Below are 19,271 nucleotides of genomic sequence, written 5' to 3' on the forward strand. Positions count from 1 at the left end.
TTCCAAGATACTCAGACTGAAAATTCAACTGAGTATCCATAAATCATAAATATGAATGCTAGCTAGCTTCACGCCTTGCAGCCTGCCCAAGCCAGAAAAATGATGGCAGCTAAGAACACATTACATCATGGTTTGCTTGTTGGTTTTTCAATGGTGTGATGATGTATTTTATTGTGTTTCACACCTTTCTTGCTGTACCATTTCTGGAATATGGAGGGTTAGGCAGTTGCCCAATAAGCATAAAGGTTTTAATATATTGGTTAAAACAAATCTTTGCCTAATCTAACAATCAATATTTTAATAGTCAATATTCTTCATTGAGTCATTTCTGATCAGTTTCTGGATTGACTGTAGAAAGAAATTACTTTTATTCCACATCAGTTAGCTAAGACTCTGATAAAAAATTGGAAAAATTGGAAGGATGAGGGAAACAATGTGATCAAGTATGTCACCAATATGCAACTAGGCAGAACTGGCCAGAAGTTTTGGAATTTGTTTTTGATAAGAATGAAGTTTGATAATAAGGATAGGGACTCAATGTAGACATGATTCAAGCTAAAGTTTTTGACATGCCAACTGACAACCAACTTACAGCAATTAGGATTATGATGTGTGACTTTGACCCAAAAACATAAATTTGAGAGAACCGTGAACCAAAATTCCATACAAAACCCTGTCGCATGCTGTCCTTTCTGTAATCTCATATACTGGTGGCCAAAACATATGGCACAACAAATAAATCAAAGAGACAAATTAACAATGACTCAGGCCTGCCTGTACTGCCACAATCAAGACACAATCACATGGCCTTGTTTCAGGGTTTAGCTAAGGCATTTGCCAAATTTGTTCACCAGGAGGCCAACAATTGGAGAATTGTGAACTAAGAGATTCAAGTTCTGTGGATGTCACGGGAAACAGCTAATTCAGCTAGAGCTGGAATGATCTCCACCATAAAAAGATCATGGTGTCCAATCTAACTACGGTCTTACTAGAGCAAGCTCTTGGCAGTAGGGATCAATTTATTGGGCCATAAATCACATTGCCTATTATCAGTTGAGGTTCAAGGAGTTAGGTTGATACAATGACAAGACAGTTTAGGCCTTAACCACCAAAACTAGATGGGGGGGTCAAGTAATTTAATTAGGATAAAATAAGCACAGAGCATATAATTGAAAATCTTAAAGTTGTTAAAACAATGGAAGGGTATAAAATTTTACTCTAGCTTTACTTGTCATCCATACAGTATACAAGCCAATAAAATGAAAAACAAAAATGAAGGAAATGGCATCTCTAATTTGATTCATATACTTGGTTTATGCATAATGTAATATGTTAAGCTACTCCTTTAATTTTTTGGTCACCCCAATTCTCATGAGGGCCAAATAAGCAATCATCCGGTATACCACAAGCATTATGGCTAGGGCAACAGCAGAGAGAAGTTGACCATCGAGGTTCATATTTTTTATCGTTGGAAAATCTCCAACCAAGCAAACTTTTCCAGGATCATCACAAGGGTAAGTTTCATTTGGCTTGTATTGAGACCCCAAGACGAGTTTGTATGTGTGATGGCTGATAGAAATGTATTTGATCCATGATATGAAAGGAGGGACATGTTGAATATAGAACCCACCAGCAAGTAAGAAAGTGAGTATGACCACTGAGCCGAGTATGGTTGCTGATTTAAGCTCCATTACCAAGGCACCAAGGGCTAGCCCTAGGCTTTGAGAGACAAGGACACAAAAAAGAAGGGCAAATAAGGTATGCAGGAAATTTCCTGCTGTGGGTTTAAGTCCTGCCATCCAATATGTTATTGTAACAAAAGCAGTGGGAAGTATAAGTTCCATGGGGAGGTCAGCAATGGTTCTTGACATGAAGTATGAGGAAAGCCTGTACATGCCTGAAGACCGTTCTTTTTCGAGCATCATACGTTCCTGAGGGAAGGTGAAAATTGCTTGAAATAGAGGGAAGAAGCCCCAAAATCCAGAAGAAAAGAAGAGGAGTCCAATCTGCATGTTTCCAAATTAACCATTCTATATCATAAATCATATCAAAAATTAAAACCATCCAATGCTGATGTTGAGCTAAAAGCTAATTTCTGTCAGTCCATTCCTGTTAACAGCTTTCTAATTTCAATGTGAATTGTATAGTTTGCACAGTCATTTAAAGAAAAGCAAGCTGAATTTAATGGAATGAAAGTGCTTGGAAGATGTTAATTTACTTGGTCTTGCAAGAGCACAATATCAGATTGCCACCACATTAATCCTACAAGGACAGCTACCACCAGGACCTGAGCTATGTTGAGACCAGAGAATGACTCATGCTTCCTTTCCTTTACTCCTCTTTGTAGCAATACAGTGAACTGTTGCCGCCAAGTTGTAGCCCACCGTACAAACTTCTTGTTTTCCAATTGATCAGGAGGGCGATGCCTGACTTCTTGAAGCTCATCCTTTAATTTCTCAGCAATGTTGCTCTTGTAGGCAGCAATTAATGCTTTCTTCACCACGGTTTGCTCCTCTCGTGATTCATTCGATGAAACACCTACATTGTATATTGCAAAAGCAGCATAACACGATTTGATTTTCTGATCTGTGCTTAAATTAATAACCTTATTGAGTAAGTAATGCTCATGCATGGAAATTTAACATAAAGAATTTGAGTGCTTGACTGCTTGTATATATTTGAGTAACTGCAATGCCACAGTCACATCCACTGCTACATTCTACATTTTCTTTCCTTTTGCAGAATGAATGCAGTGGCCATATATATTTGTAATTTAACAAAATTATGTTCATATATCGTGTAACGATATCAAACTAATTAAAGGGGATGATGTTTCTACCAATTTGACTCATATTATTTGGGATGTTATTTCTATGCATCATCATTCTGTCATTTCCTATTTATGATAATTTACTCCGTATGAATAGATACATTAGTTTCAAAGATACAAAATCTTGCATGGACTGAAGCAACCTAGGACAGAGTGAATATTAAATCAGATAGGTAACTAACATAAACAGGCATTGGGATTAGATCAGAAAAGCTGGAGTGATGATATATCAGAAAAAGTAGCTGTAGTCAATATTAATGGAAGGTAGAGTTAGAGACCATGCAGGGAAACTTGAAGCTGGAAAATAATCTGATATATGAATTAATGAACATATCGATGGCATTTTAAAAGAATAAAAGCAGACCTGTTATATTTAAGACTCGGCAAAGATATTGCTTGAAGTGTTAGACAGTTAAGAGAGACTTTAATAAGGAAAAGAAACAGAATCATAAATGAATACAGAGAAATTTTAATGCTTCCTTTTTTCTTCTGTTGGGAATCATTCCCAATGCATTCATTAGGTTTCCCAGGCATTCCAAGATTGCTTTTCACCTGGATGAATTCCTCAGACATTAAACCCTGCATTGTGAACTATGTTTTCTACATGTTTCCCCATTAAGAAATGCTCCCAAGCCCAACTCCCAAGCCATTCCATTAAATAGAGCGATTGACTCAAAATGAAAGCCTTAAAATTTATTATCCTTATCTATACCACACACCATCTCGGTACTAAAGTCCATTAAATTTCAATGCAATTTGTACAGGATTTACCAAAGACGCATGCAAAATTTCCCTACACAAACATTTCTTTAAAAGTGTACGACAAAGTACAACAAAATACCTTGAATTTTTTTAAAAGAATTTTTTCTTATATTTGAAGAATCAAACCTTGCTATCCATGTCGGTCGAATATATGTCAAGCACAAATACTTCATAAAAAATGAAGCAGTGGAGTAAACACATAAGCTTAAACACTTGTTAAATGAGATCAATGTGCAATAATTCAGATTAACACATACCATTTGCAAGATCGAGGAGGAAATCTGAAGGGTTCATGGCAACTAATGGGGCATATCCGATGCTGGAAAAATAATCCATGGCAGCCGATCCTTGTCCATAATACAAAGGGTTACCTTCTGATAGTAGCAAAACCTTATGAAACATGTAGAACAGCCTACTTGATGGCTGGTGTATCGTCAGCACAACTGTTCTTCCACCTTTGGCAACCTCCAACAATGTTGACACCATCCTTTGAGCTGTAGTCGAATCCAGACCCGATGTAGGCTCATCCAAGAACAACAAGCTCGGGTTTATAAGCATCTCTTGCCCTATACTAACCCTTTTCCTCTCCCCTCCCGAAACTCCTCTCAGAAGAGGACCTCCAATGATGCTGTGTTTGCACTTAGTTAGCCCTAGTTGAGTGATCACAGCTTCAGCATGCATGATCTTCTCTTCTTCACCAAAAGTATTAGGTAACCGAAGAAGGGCAGTGAATACAAGGGTTTCGGACACTGTCAAGTGAGGGTAGAGAACATCATCTTGAGTAACAAAACCGGTATTTCGCTTCGTTGCATTTGAGAAAGGCTTGCCATTGTAAGTTATGGTTCCATTGAGCAGCCCTCCCAGGCGGCCTCCTAATGCAGTCAATAGAGTCGTTTTGCCACTGCCTGATGGACCTAGCATGGCTAACATCTCCCCAGGGTGAACCGTACCGGTGATCCCATTTAAGATCACTTTCTCTTCTGACCCCGAATTCTTTCGAAAGAAATTACCTTGTTTTCCAAGCTTGATTGTATAGGCAACATCAACAAACTGTAAATTAAAGCAACAGCACATTACTATGCTTACAAAATTGTATAGCAAACCACTTTTTCTCCATAGCTTGGCAAGAATAGACTGAAGAACCATCAAAACCATGCATATAAAAAGCTCAATATCATCCAATTTACTCAACACAAACACTGCTATAAAACCCATACCTCTAATATAACAGGTTGATTTGTATTCTCGAAGATGGCAGTGGCCTCCAAGTGATCTTCAGCCTTCCTTTGAGCTTCAATGTCCATTTCCTGCTCCATTGTTATCAACCTAGATAAGCTCCATCAAAACCACAAGGAGAGTTGCTATGTGCATGTATATGAGAAAGAAGAAAAAAAAAAGAAAAACCTAAAAAGAAAGAGAGAGATGAACCGCATAAGTGAAGATGGCTGAGTGTTAGAAGTGTTCACGGCTTCTTGTTGTTGGGTTACCTTCAAATTCTGGTTTCTTACCTTCCCTTAACTTGCACAACTAATGTTTTTCTTTTATATGCAATTAACCATCTAAAAGAAAAACCCTAATCCCTAAAACTTATATACAATTAACCATCTAAAGGTAGCAGTTTGTTCATGGTCTATAAAATACTAGTAATTAATTAACGATCAAAGGTTACAATCAACCAACTTTTTAGTTAGGCAATACATTACTTAGTTTGTTCTATTCAAGTAGGTTGGGGAAATTAGGCAGTATATTATTTTGGGTTTAATGCCATAGGTAGTTGCCCAGCTACTCTGTAATTATTTTATTAATAATCGAAAAAATTAAATACAGTAGGGAGAGGGATATAAACCGAACCTCCAGAATTACATGAGATTGAAAAGAGTTAAGAAAAACACTTAGTGAGAAAAATGTAATTTTATGTGCATATTTGTGAATGCAAACATAAAAGTGAAACACTTTCCTGTTACAAGAGTTTAAATAATTACTAAAGGAAAAAGAGTAACAATAAATTAACAGTACTACTCCTTTACATTTTTTTGAATCGTACATAAGGTAAATTTAATTTATCTAACCTAAGAATTCCTTTAAGCTTACCCTCTGCTTGTGCAAATACCTATAGGTTTTGATGCGTATGCCCCTAGTTGGAAAGATGGTTTGTAGCCTGGCTCCCTTCTCTGTGAATATGTGAAATCCAGAAAGATATAGCACTCAAGCATTTTCGAATGGAGGCGAACAAATATCAAGTCTGAGATGAGCCTTGATGGCCTTCCTGTATCATCTGTACAACTACCTTTGCGTCCATTTCTATTCAAATACTAGCCACATTGTATTCAATACATAATAGCAAGCCTCGATGTAATGCCATTAATTCTACTTGTAACGAGTTAGTAGGTCCAAAATTTTCAGAAAACTCAAAAATCATATTACTTGTATGATCCTGAAGTAGTCCCCCACCTGCAGCATTTTGAAAGGCATCTTTAGAGCTACCATCGACATTCAACTTTAACTTACCTATCAATGGTTTATGCTAGAGTATTAATTTAGGAGTGATTGATATTTAACGTTGGAAATGTAATCCCCACATCTGTGCTATCTGAAAGTCTCCCTTCCATTGCCAACTTTGAAATTGCCTCCCACAAAATAATTATATTAATATTAGTAAAATCATATTTTTATTTTCAAGGTTCATTTGGTGGGTAGGTTTAGAATTAATTAGATAATAAATAAAGGATTATTATTGTAACACCCCACCCCTAGATGTTGATTTAATGAAAATATTTTGATCAATTAAGGCGAATTGTGGATGTTGGTAATGTGAGAAGATATGTGGAAGTGATGTCGTAACGTGCGAGTCTGGTAACTCGATCGCTAGACGTGATGAAAAACTCTATAATTAGGAGTCGCCCTTAATATTTTTCTAGGTACGATTGATCACCTATTGACTCGATTCTAATCGGTGGAGTCTTAATTAGATTTAAGCCCGTCGAAAGAATCTTAAACTGGTCTACGTTTTTGTAGATCTAGGTTCGGGAGTACGGTTACGCCCAGGGAAGGATTAGCACCCCCGAGACACCCGTTCCATGAACGGTACCATTTTTAGATTATCCTATTGAGCTTTAATCTTTAAATTCATTATATTCCCTTAGCTATAATTTGCTTATTGTATCTCCAATTTTATTAAATTATTTTATTTGACTCTAAAGTGAAATGCAGATGTGAGGTAAGATGAAATGCATGGTGTGAGATAAAAATATCGGATGAATAACCTTTTATTGATGACATTCTCCCGAATCCGCCCACCATACTGGTGGGATTCGGGGTATTCTCTCACCTAGAGAATTATCCGAGAAATTCACCTTCGCAAATTCAACGAATAATTCTCATAATTGGGGTCATCGTACGTTTTTTCTTTAAAAATAATGTTTTCGTGCATAATGAACCTAATACGAGCGAAAGCCTTTTATTAAAGATGTTTCTCGAGCCCTCCCATCATACTGGTGGGACTCGAGGACGTCTTTTCACCTAAAAAACTTTTCAAAAAATACCCGTTTTCGCAAGATCCTCGCAAGATCTTCAAAAGATTCCATCATCGGAGCTTAACTCGTAAACAAAAAATACATATATGCAATGATATGCATGATGCAATATATATATGCTATGCTAATGCAGTTAACTATTTTTATCATTATTATTTTTTAATTGTTATTTTATTTTATTTTATTTATTATCATATCTTTTATTTTATTCTTTTATATTTTATTTTTATTCTAAGTTTCTCCTATATTTTCCTTGACGTTTCTTATTTTATTTCTTTTACATAATATTTATTAATCTATACCTTATACCACTAGATATTTAATGCTTAATTTTAAATTATTTATTATTTTGGATTTCCTTTACTAATAGTTTTTATTATTTGTCTATTTATTTAATGTCATGGATATTACATTTTCACAAATTTATTATATATATTTGAATTATTTTTTTTATTTTTTTCTTTTTATCTATCATTTATTTATTTATTATTCTTTTTGAACGATTTTTTTGTGTAGTTAAATTTTTATTTATAAAATTTCGGGATCTTAAAATTGAGGTCCTCCCATCGTACTGGTGGAGCCTTAATTCAGATTTCAAACCTAAGTAAAATCAGCCCGAGATTGCGACTCCTCGCGTTCCGACTAATCATCTCATCATCAGTGTATTATATTTGTAGTTAATATCATTATATATTATTTTTTTAAGAGTTAATTTTCTAATATTGATTCTCATACCTATTTTATTATTTTAAAACTTAATCTAATAATTTCCAATTTCTTAATTTAATCTATATATAAATCTTTAGCCTATCATTTATTTCATTCATTTATGTATTATTATTATTTTATTATTTTTACTCTTCTTATATTTGTTCTCTAAATCTATCACTATAAACATATTTTATTTAGCAATCTACTTTTGTTTTGCATATATGCTTCATTTACTTAAGTTTAAATATTCTTTTCGTTCTTAAACATTTTTATTACTATGTGTACATATATATATTTTTTATTTTTCCATTGATATTATAATTTATTTTAATATTTATGTAGTTTAGAACATTAAGTTGAAGCGACTTATATTTTATTTTATTTTAATATTTATTACTATGTGTACATATATAAGTCGAAACAGGCACAAGCGTCCACTCCTTTGTTTTTCATTTGAACATCTCAGATCATGATTTTCACCCCTTCTGTGTTTAACCCTTGTAGTACTTGGACCTCCTTCGTGTCTAGATCGCCCTTTCGGGTTTTCGCTCTAAACACATATCCTAGATTCAAGTCGCCTTGTCAGGTTTTCAACTTGAATTCTCTTTTCTCCCTTTTTTTTTTACGCAAAATATTTCTTGACTGCATCAGCATTCACTGGGTTGGAAAACTCCCTTCCGTCCATCTCTACCAAAATTAATGCCCCTCTTGAAAAAGCTTTCTTCACCACAAATGGTCCTTCCCAATTTGGCGTCCATTTCCCGCGAGGATTTTGTTGGTTCGGGAGAATTATTTTCAATACTAACTCTTCTTCTTGGAATTGTCGAGGATGTACCTTCTTGCCATATGCCCTTATCATTCTCTTTTGATATAACTGCCCATGGCAAAGTGCCGTCAACCTTTTTTCTTCTATGAGATTCAATTGCTCATAACGAGCGTTAACCCATTCGGCTTTTTCCAACTGTACTTCTTTAAGGACTCTTAGGGAAAGGATTTCTACTTCAATAGGCAAAACTGCTTCCATCCCATACACCAAAGAGAATGGCGTAACTCTCGTGGAAGTTTGGATTGTTGTGCGATAAGCATGAAAAGCGAAGGGTAACTTTTCATGCCAATCTTTGTATACATTTGTCATCTTTTCAATTATCCTTTTGATGCTCTTGTTGGTTGCTTCTACAGCTCCGTTCATCTTTGGGCGATAAGGCGCCGAATTGTGATTCTTGATCTTGAACTTGGCACAAACCTCTTTCATCATTGAACCATTGAGGTTACTAGTATTATCTGTGATGATCCTTTCTAGGAGACCATAACGACATATTATCTCTTTTTGGATGAACTTACATACCACTTTCTGGGTCACATTGGAATAAGATGCTGCCTTTACCCACTTAGTGAAGTAGTCAATTGCCACCAGAATAAACCGATGCCCATTTGATGCCTTCAGGGTTATTAACCCAATCACATCCATGCCCCACATTGAGAAAGGCCATGGTGATGTTAATACATGCAGTGAATTTGTGGGAGTGTGAGTTTTGTCTGCATATATTTGACACTTGTGACACTTTCGAGAAAAATCTATGCAATCCATTTCCATTGTGAGCCAGTAATACCCTGCTTTCATAACTTGTCTTGCCAACAAATGCCCACTTGCAAGTGCCCCACAAGTCCCCTCATGGACTTCCTCTACTATTCTCCGAGCTTCGGTTGAATCCACACATCTTAACAGCACTTGATCTCTACTCCTCTTATACAAGATGTCCCCATCCAAGAAGAAACTCATGGCCAACCTTCTAATGGTTTTCTTATCATTTTTCGAGATTTGTTTCGGATATTGCTGAAACTTGAGATATTGCACAATGTCGTGATACCATGGTTTCCCATCTGTTTTTTCCTCTACACTAGAGCAGTGAGCTAGGCATTCCTGTCGATTGATCATGATGAGCTGGATCTTGACGTCAGCGCCCACTTTGAACATTGCTGCAGCGTGGCTAATGCATCAGCCATTTGATTTTCTTCTCGAGGCAGATGGGTGAAGCAAATCTCATCGAAACTTTCAATCAACTTTGAAACAAATTTATGATACTAAACTAACTTTGAGTCACGTGTCTCCCATTCTCCTCGCAATTGATAAATGGCCAAAGCAGAATCCTCAAATACTTTCAAAATGCGAATCTTACTCTCAATTGCTGCCTGAAGACCCATGACACAAGCTTCATATTCAGCCACATTATTGGTACAATAGAAATTGAGTTTGGCTATAATGGGATAATGATCTTCTTCTGGTGACACTAACACGACCTCTATACCATGCCCTAAGGCATTCGAAGCTCCATAAAAAAACATCTTCTAATTCTCCTTGTCCTTTGATTCTTCTTGACTTGTTTGGCATATCGACATCAAGTCCTCATCTGGGAACTCAACCTTCATTGGCTCATAATCCTCCTCTACCCTTTCTGCTAGAAAATCAGAGAGTGCACTTCCTTTAATAGCTTTTCGAGACACATACACAATGTCATATTCAGACAATAAAACTTGCCATTTTGCCACCCTACTTGATAAGGATGGTTTTTCGAAGATGTATTTGATAGGATCTAACTTTGCAATGAGCCAAGTAGTATGATACAGCATGTATTGTCTGAGTCGATGCGCCGTCCACTCTAAAGCACAACAAATTTTTTTCAATGAGGAATACTTGGATTCGTACTCAGTGAACTTTTTACTCAAGTAATAAACTGCCCTTCCCTTTTTACCCATTTCATCATGCTATCCCAACACACATCCCATGGACCCCTCATTCACTGTCAGATACAAAAAGAGGGGTCTCCCGACCATAGGTGGTACCAACACTAGGGGACTCAACATATATTCTTTAACCTTGTCAAAAGCAATTTGGCACTCCTCATTCCATGCCCTGCGATCATGTTTGCGAAGGATTTTAAAGATTGGGTCACATTTAAGTGTAAGTTGTGATATGAATCGGGCTTTATAGTTCAACCTTCCCAAAAACCCCCTAACTGCCTTCGGCGTTTTGGGAGGAGGCAAATCATGGATTGTTTGAACCTTGTCTAGATCGACTTTTATTCTCCTTTCACTGACGATGAAACCAAGTAACTTTCCTAAAGTGACTCCAAAAGTGCACTTTGTCGGATTCAATCTAAGCTGAAACTTTCACAACCTCTTAAACAACCTTTCAAGATTGATCGCATGATCCTCCATTTTTCGAGCTTTTACAATCATATCATCCACATACACCTCAACCTCCTTATGCATCATGTCATGAAAAAGAGTGACCATAGCCCACTGATAAGTTGCCCCAGTATTTTTTAAACCGAACAGTATTACTCTATAACAAAAGGTCCCCCACATAGTTATGAAGGTAGTTTTTCCTCGATCCTCTAGTGCCATCTTAATTTGGTTATACCCTGAAAAGCCATCCATAAAGGAGAACATGGAATAGTGGGTAGTATTGTCAACAAGGGTGTCAATGTGGGGCAGAGGAAAATTATCTTTTGGGCTTGCTCTATTCAAGTCTCGATAGTCCACACACATCCTTACTTTTCCATCCTTTTTAGGCACCAGGACAATATTTGCAACCCATTCAGGATACTTTGCTACTTCCAAAAATCTCGCATCAGACTACTTTTTCACCTCTTCTTAATTTTCAACAATATTTCAAGTTTCATCCTTCTCAACTTTTGCTTAATTGGTTTGCATTCGAGTTTCAAAGGCAATTTGTGGGCTACAATGTCTGTACTAAGACCTGACATCTACATATTCATGAAGGAGCTTTATTAATTTTTCTTTTTCAGATGGCATCAACATAGTACCAATTCTAACATCTTTCTTATTATCTTCATCTCCCAAATTAATTATTTCATGTGTCTCTTGATGTGGGTAATTTGTCTCCCCTCCTGTTCTACTAGTCTTAACAAGTCCGGAGTTAAATCATAATCCTCCACATTTTCTGTATCGTCAAGTTCACTGATACTTGTACCTTTTTCAAAATTAACTTCAAAACCATTATCATTACCATCTTCGTATTCATTACTTGGAACCCTGACAGACAAAGGGAATTGAAGGATATAGAGCTATCGTAAACACAAACAATTAAAGTAAAGAAATGAAATGATAAGAATGGAAATGGTGAATCATGAAATGAGATATGAGAAATGCATTACGCATGTCATTTTATTAAAATGATAAATGATAAAAACCTGATACGTAAAGTTTTCGATGCTCTTGGGCATAAGCACAGATGTTTAGTTTACATTACTTTGGAATAGAATCACAAATGACTGGTAGGCTCATGGTGGTCCAGCTACTCAACTTCAGTTCAGGTGGCCCGATGTATGTAGCAGGGATCCCCTCCACATTTCCTGGCTGCTCTTCACATTCCTCTACTGCACATATTGATAAATTAGAAAAGGTTTCCCCTAATGCTGACACTGATTCTCGGCTCCCAATGGTGAGTGATACAGGAAAGATATGGCCTCCGAACCGAAATGTCTCATAGAGGTCAGGATATATCATTTTATGGGTTTCCAACTCGTGCCCTTTAAAGCAAGCCAGCCTTTCCCTCATTCTTTCGGTTATAAACTATTCTCTTTCCTTCTTGGTCGGTTTGTATCCCAAGCTAAACCTTTCTTCGTTCTTGGTGGCACGTATTGGCCTTCTAATGCCTTGTAGCTTTTTTCCTAATCCATCTCCAGCCTGACATCCCTTCCCTACAGTTTGGTTAATGGCCATCTCGGTGGTTTTAGAAAGCCTTGGGATAGGCGGTGTGGTTCCTTCTCCAACATAGGTGGTGTTGACAAACTCAAAGAACCGAAAAAAGCATTCGAGTACTTCTTCTATTACTTCTACATAAGGAGTATCTGCTGGCTTGCTTATGAGTAGGTTCTCTTCCCCGTTAACACATACGATATTCCCATCCACTATGAATTTGACTTTCTGATGAAGTGATGAAGGTATGGCCCCAGCCAGGTGGATCGAAGGTCTTCCTAACAAATAATTATAAAAAAGAGCGATATCCATGACTTTAAATTCAAAGGTAAAGGTACAAGGGTCGATTTTCACCGGTATCTCAATGTCCCTTACTACTTCTCTCCTTGTCCCATCAAAGGCTCTCACAATCATCTGGCTCTTTCTCATGTAGGACATGTCGATCGGTAAGTGGGCCAAGGTCCTCATGGGCATCACATTCAAGGAAAATCCATTATCAAGCAACACTTTTGCGATGGTACAGCCTTTACACTTGGTAATGATGTGCAAGGCTTTATAGTTTTTCCTACCTTCAGAAGGGATTTCTACATCGCTAAAGGATATTATGTTACCCACTGAAATATTTCCAATAATGTAATCCAAATTTTCAATTAAAATGTCGTGATCCACATATGTTTCGTTCAGAATCCTCATCAAAGAATTCCTATGTGGTTCCGAACTGAGGAGCAATGATAATAGTGGAAATACGAGTAGGCAACTTGTTCAATTGCTCGATCACATTGTACTCACTATCTTTAATGAACTTGAGGAACTCGACAGCTTTTTTTTTCGTCACCACTCCCTTTGAGCCATTGGTCGATTCTTGAGATTACACTTTTTCTTCTCTCGAACTTTGCTCATTTTCTTTTCCCTTCTTCTTCTTGAGATTCTCCAATGCTTTCGGTGTATAGCAACGTTCGCTGTGGGTGATCCCTCCAGCAATAATTATATTTGCAGCATCATCTTGAGGTTCAACCATCCATTTCCCCGCATTTGAAACTTGTACATTACAATTATAATTCCACGAAACAACTTTGTCATTTTTGTAAGGGAAAGGTTTAAGGACTTCGATGGTCATTTTGGCATGTGTTTTGTCTTCCACAAACTCTTCCCTTGATTCATAGAAAATGGTTCAAGGCTTTATCTTCACTGGATGAGTGGAATCTTTGGATATCATGTTTACTACTAACTCTAAAGCTTCCACATAAAACTCAATCCTCAATTCGTCCATCATCTTTTTCACTTCTTTTCAGAAGGAATTACAATCCTGGATTAAATGTCCCACACATCCTTTGTGATACAAGCAATATGGTCCATGGAAGTCTCCCGAATCATTCGTGTCAGGATATTCTGGCCAAACCTCGAGCATATTAGTCTTTACCAAAGCTTCAAACACTTTCTCCATGGGAGTTTCCATTTCTCGAATGCTCTTTTTAACATACACCTCCCCTTCAATTGCATTTACTCCTACCCTAGCATGATTTGGCAGTGGGTTGTTGTTAACATTCTGTTCCTACTTTTCCTCAAAATTTAGGATCTCTGCCTTAATCAATCATTGCACCTTGTGTTTGAAAGCTATACAATTCTCAATCGAGTGACCTTCAACTCCATAATGATAATCACAGTGGGCGAAAACATCATACCATATCGAGAACGGAGGTTTCAATGGTTCTATGTATAAAGGTGCCACCAGATGGTTTGCAACTAGCTTGGTGAAGAGTTCAGCATACGGGGATTGAGATTGGGATTGGATCAAACTGCACATTCTCTTGCTTGTTTCGCCATCCCCTTGATTCACTGGCAGTATTGTTGTTTGGAGGTTTTGTTTGCTATGTGGTTGAAGCTGCGACAGGTGCGAAAGTAGGTGGACGGATATTTGTGGGGTAAAGTGTCCGTTAGATGGGAGTATATGGGTAAAGGTTAGAAAAGACATTTGGCATAGGTGGGTACAAGTATGAGCTTTGTGAAGTGATATTTACAGTTGGGTAATAGGGGTATGGTAGGTATGGTAGGTAAGGATTGTAGGCTCTTCATTGGGGTTGTCTTGAAGTGATGGTTTGGGCTTCTCATTCTTTCTTCTTAAAAGTTCCCCATTTCTTTGTACTCATAATCTCACCTCTTTCTATCTTTCTTTGCTTAATGACAGTCTCTATCATTTCTCCTGAGATCACCATATTAGTGAAGTTCTTTGTGGCACTACCTCCAACCGTTCATAGTAAAGGGCCCGCAGAGTGTTAACAAACATCACGGTGGTATCTTTTTTAGTCAATGGTGGTTGAACTTGAGAAGCCACATTCCTCCATCTTTGAGCATGTTCTTTCAAGTTTTCAGTGAGTTTTTTCTCCATGTTTTGTAAAGAAAGGCGATTTGGAGCCATATCCATAACATGTTTATATTGAGCTACAAATGCCCAAGCCATGTCTTTCCATGTGTGGATTCGATTACGGTCCAGCTGGTCGTACCACTTTATTACAGCGCCAGTGAGGCTGTCTTGGAAGTAGTGTATCAAGAGCTTGTCATCATGGGCGTATGCAACCATCCTTCTACAATACATGGTTATATGTGTGACCGAGCACTTGGTTCCATCATACTTTTCGAAGTCTGGCACTTTGAATTTTGGGGGTATAACCACATCCGGAACGAGACAGAGCTTGATTGCATCCATAGAGTAATACATTCCCATTCTTTCTATCATACGTAATCTCTCCTCCAAAAGGTTAAATTTCTGATGGGCATCGGGATTGTCTTTCGATTCAACAGATCCACACTTGAGCTTCTCTTGTTCTTTCAGATCAGGTACAAAGATGAGATTTGAAGCACTTGCCCCTTCAATTGGCCTCTGTTGGGCATACGTTGGTGGTGGCCCTATAGGCAATGTCATCCAAAAGAACAGATATTGACCCATTGATGGCATGGGGATAAACGCATTCCTTGTCGGTGGTGGAGTAAATCCTAGTGGATATATAGGGTCTGTATTGACTTCTGACGATTGAACATCTTTCGGTGCACCGAACTCCTTGCCACTCTCTTTCTTTTATCTGTTGATATTAACTCCAAAATTTTTAAAAATTGGCCCATAATCTCTTCTTGCTTTTTGATTTTATCCATTCTCTCCGAGTATTCATCCCCCATGATTTTAGAACGGGCTCTTATGTTGTATCTGTGGAGAGTTCGTTTCTCTAGAATTTTATTCTTTATGGGTCAAATGTATAAGTTAGAATTTTATGTTGATAAATGCATTATTATTTGTTATTATTTTCATATGAATCATGCAATTATGATGCAAATGAAATGCATTGAAAAGAAAAATAGAAAAAATATTGGCCATCCAATATTTACCATAAGAAAATCCATATCCATAAAACTAAAATATCTGATTACATCATTGTCTAAAACAATTACAAACTACCAAAAGGAAAAACCAACTTTGTCATATTGGTCCCGAACCATCCTAAGGTGATCGATCAACCGCTCACTCAACTCATCCCTCAGAAGAATCTCTCGCCTAAGCTCTTCAGTCTTGTTTGCCATCACCCGAGCCCTAAATGCCACTTCTCTCATCTGCCCTAGCATCCATCTCATTTTCGCTTCTTTTCTTTGAAGGCTTTGTGTGCACAAATCGTTTCTTTCCCTCATCCGAAAATGCTCTTGCCTTAATACTTCGTACTGTGCCTTGTAGCCCTCTATGGTAGTCTCCATCAAGCCGTAATCGTTTCTCAACCCCTGGATCGTGTGTTCTTACCTTTGGACCTTATTTTGTAAAGTGTCGTTGATGCTTTGGATTTCTTGCATTTTGGCTATCAGAGAAGAATTTGCTGCGTTCGATCCCTCAAACTTACTTTGCCATTCATCTCGCTCTTCCAAAGCCATCCGCACCTTTCTTGCTGTCTCTTTCTTCATTTTTTCCAGCTCGTCCTCATGTCTCCGTTTCATACTTGCCATCTCTTTTTCAAGTCTCTTCCTTGCCAACTCACTTTCTAATAGGACGTATTGGGGTTCTGGGTTTACCGGATGCTTTGATGGATTTTCTGGGGGGCACACGATATCCTTCACCCTTTGTGCATGCCAAGTAACATATCCGAAGTGATTTCATCGGTAACCCTTCCTTGATCCACTCTGCTCGTTTTCTTCCAGTCTTGTGTAATTTCCTCAATCTTCTTCAGAGTTCTCGACTCCCTATATGTAAACTCTAACTAGTTGAGCTGGTGAGTTATAGGCACAAATTGCTCAGATCCGAACTATCTTTGTACCATTATCGGTGCATAACTAATGGCTCCCCATGGTCACATAAGCAGCACCCATGGCTTGTCCCCGCACTTATACATCACTTGCATTCGCGACATTCATGGGGCTCTCCAAGTCACTTCAACGCTTATCAACCTCCGGAGCCTTGTGACTCACTCTTCTTTCCTCTTACAGTCTGGCCATTCACTCTCACAGAACTTAAGGATAAGACAACTCACAGACAGGTAAGGCTTCCAAAATTTGCTGTCTTTGCATTTGAAATGGCTTTTAATCCATATGGTTAGAAGTTGGGCACACCCGATGAAACGTCCTTCCCCTTTGCACCGACAGTAATTCAATGATCTAAAGGTTTCAACTAAGATGGATGGGGCCGGGTTGATGTTTTTTGTCACTTGATTGAAGAAGTCTATGACTGATACCTCCACGTGACCCAAAATCTTCGAAAAGATCACTAAGCCATAGATTGCCATTGCAAAAGCTAGGAGACCTCGTTCATCCTCCATGTGCTTTTTAATGTATCCATTCAAGAAACTCCATGGCAGGCATTTCGCATCTCCTTTCTTATTCAAATGCTGATCCACCTCTCTAGTAGTCATTCCTAGCAACTTGGCCAACTTCTGCCGGTGTCTCGTCTTTTGGGCCCTCTAATATATCTTGTCAAGCTGCATGTGTTCTATCCGGATTAGAGAGGAGTACTCTTCCATGGTAAGGGTTATGTCCACCTTATTAAACACAAAGCAACGGAATGAAGGATCCCAAAACTGGACAATGGCTTAGAGCATTTGGTCATCAATAGGTACATAGAGAAGCCATGCAATGTGTCCATACTTGCTCTGAAAGTTGTCTCGGTGAGCACGTCTTCATTGTTCCCAAATACCTATCATCTCCGTGAAATCATTCTACTGAAAGTTCAGGTGAATTCTCTCGGGTAAAGTTAAGATATGTCCTTAGGTCAAACAATCTCCTTTTTCTTGTTGAATCTGCCCTATTTGTAAATCTATCTCGTAGTCATTTTTGTATATGTTGAGTGGACTTGCTAATGACGATGCCATGGATGTAACCAGGATCTCTTAGGTTGGGTGTTGTGTAGCCAATATTTCTCCTATATGCAATTACGGTGTATGCAAATGGATATGTAAAATGCACATGACAAGCAAAATAAACTTAAGTTAGTATGGTAAAAAGAAATAATAAAGTGTTAAAAATAATGAGAAAATAATAAGCAATATCATGGGTATTACTAAATGTCATTAGACATTATTTACTCCACGATATTTTATTATCTCACGACGAAATTTAAAATAGAAGGAGCAAAAGAGATTCCTTAATGTGTACCTATTTATAGGGTATATCCTCACGGGTAGGCCCTACCTAGGGTTAAGCTGCTCTCGGTATTCTATATGTTGAGTTGGGTTTATAAACAGAGCTAAAGGTTCCCAAATCGTTCCTCACTATCGTCCACGGGGACTAGTAAGGCACCTCGATCCTCACCCATTATAGGCTTCAAACGGACTAGGTTCAATTTGAGTGGGAGTCTTCACTAGCCTGTGCGGAGGTTATCACCTCACGAGAGCGTAGCTACTAAACTCCATCCTAAAAATGGACATAACCCAGGTATAGGGTTTATGCATGAATGCAAAATGTGCCGCGTGTGTGAAGGAAAATATCGAGTTTGGAGTAACAATCTCATATCCCTCTATCCTAAATCCCCATAATTATTGAAAGCAAATAAAGTAATAAATACGAAATAAACGAATGCACCAAACAAAATATGCAAAACAAATAATTAAAACTAAGGAAACATCGAATTATTTAAAGCCTTGGACAACCTATTTTTTTTAATGGTTTGACTCTCGGCTGTCCCTAGTGGAGTCGCCAATTGTCGTAATGTGCGGGTTCGGGAACTCGATTGCCAGACGTGATGGAAAACTCTATAACTAGGAGTCACTACCAATCTTTTTTTAGGTGCGATTGGCCACCTATTGACTCGATTCTAATCGGCGGAGTCTTAATTAGATTTAAGCCTACTGAAAGAATCTTAAACTGATTTACGTTTTTCTAGATCTAGGTTTTGGAGTACGGTTACGTCCGGGGAAGGATTAGCACCATCGGGACGCCCGTTCCATGAACGGTACTATTTTTAGATTATCCTATTGGGCTTTAATCTTTAAATTCATTATATTCCCTTAGCTATAATTTGCTTATTGTATCTCCAATTTTATTAAATTATTTTATTTGACTCTAAAGTGAAATGCAGATGTGAGGTAAGATGAAATGCATGGCGTGATATAAAAATGTCAGACGAATAACCTTTTATCAAGGACATTCTCCCGGATCTGCCCATCATACTGGTGGGATTCAGGGTATTCTCTCACCTAGGGAATTATCCGAGAAATTCACCTTCGCAAATTCAACGAATAATTCCCATC

At 37.8% G+C, this 19,271-nt stretch overlaps 1 protein-coding gene across 2 annotated transcripts; it reads right to left on the bottom strand.

Annotated features, from left to right (window-relative positions):
- Nucleotides 1-993: 993 nt before the first annotated feature.
- ABCG9 (ABC-2 type transporter family protein) lies at nt 994-5,142 on the bottom strand. 2 transcript variants are annotated; one of them, XM_018125020.2, is made up of 5 exons: nt 5,021-5,142; nt 4,810-4,918; nt 3,850-4,642; nt 2,219-2,538; nt 994-2,006 (listed from the first exon to the last, which is right to left on the bottom strand). In XM_018125020.2, exons 1-5 carry the CDS (start codon nt 5,023-5,025, stop codon nt 1,338-1,340), a joined length of 1,896 nt encoding a protein of 631 aa, XP_017980509.2. In that variant the 5' UTR covers nt 5,026-5,142; the 3' UTR covers nt 994-1,337. The 2 variants fall into 2 exon arrangements, with proteins under 2 accessions (XP_017980509.2, XP_017980511.2); XM_018125022.2 differs by having other exon boundaries at nt 4,810-4,899; nt 5,021-5,099.
- Between the last annotated feature and the right edge of the window lie 14,129 nt (nt 5,143-19,271).

This window comes from Theobroma cacao, chromosome 7 (assembly GCF_053813885.1).
Source record: "Theobroma cacao isolate CCN51 chromosome 7, ASM5381388v1, whole genome shotgun sequence".
Taxonomy (NCBI): domain Eukaryota; kingdom Viridiplantae; phylum Streptophyta; class Magnoliopsida; order Malvales; family Malvaceae; genus Theobroma; species Theobroma cacao.

What these genes read in the sequence shown, in the direction of transcription:
- ABCG9 (XM_018125020.2), bottom strand. An exon ending in CCTCCTCGATCTTGCAAATG is followed by an intron (nt 2,539 to 3,849) that starts GTATGTGTTAAT and finishes TATACAATGTAG; the next exon opens with GTGTTTCATCGAATGAATCA. An exon ending in TTGTGCTCTTGCAAGACCAA is followed by an intron (nt 2,007 to 2,218) that starts GTAAATTAACAT and finishes GGAAACATGCAG; the next exon opens with ATTGGACTCCTCTTCTTTTC.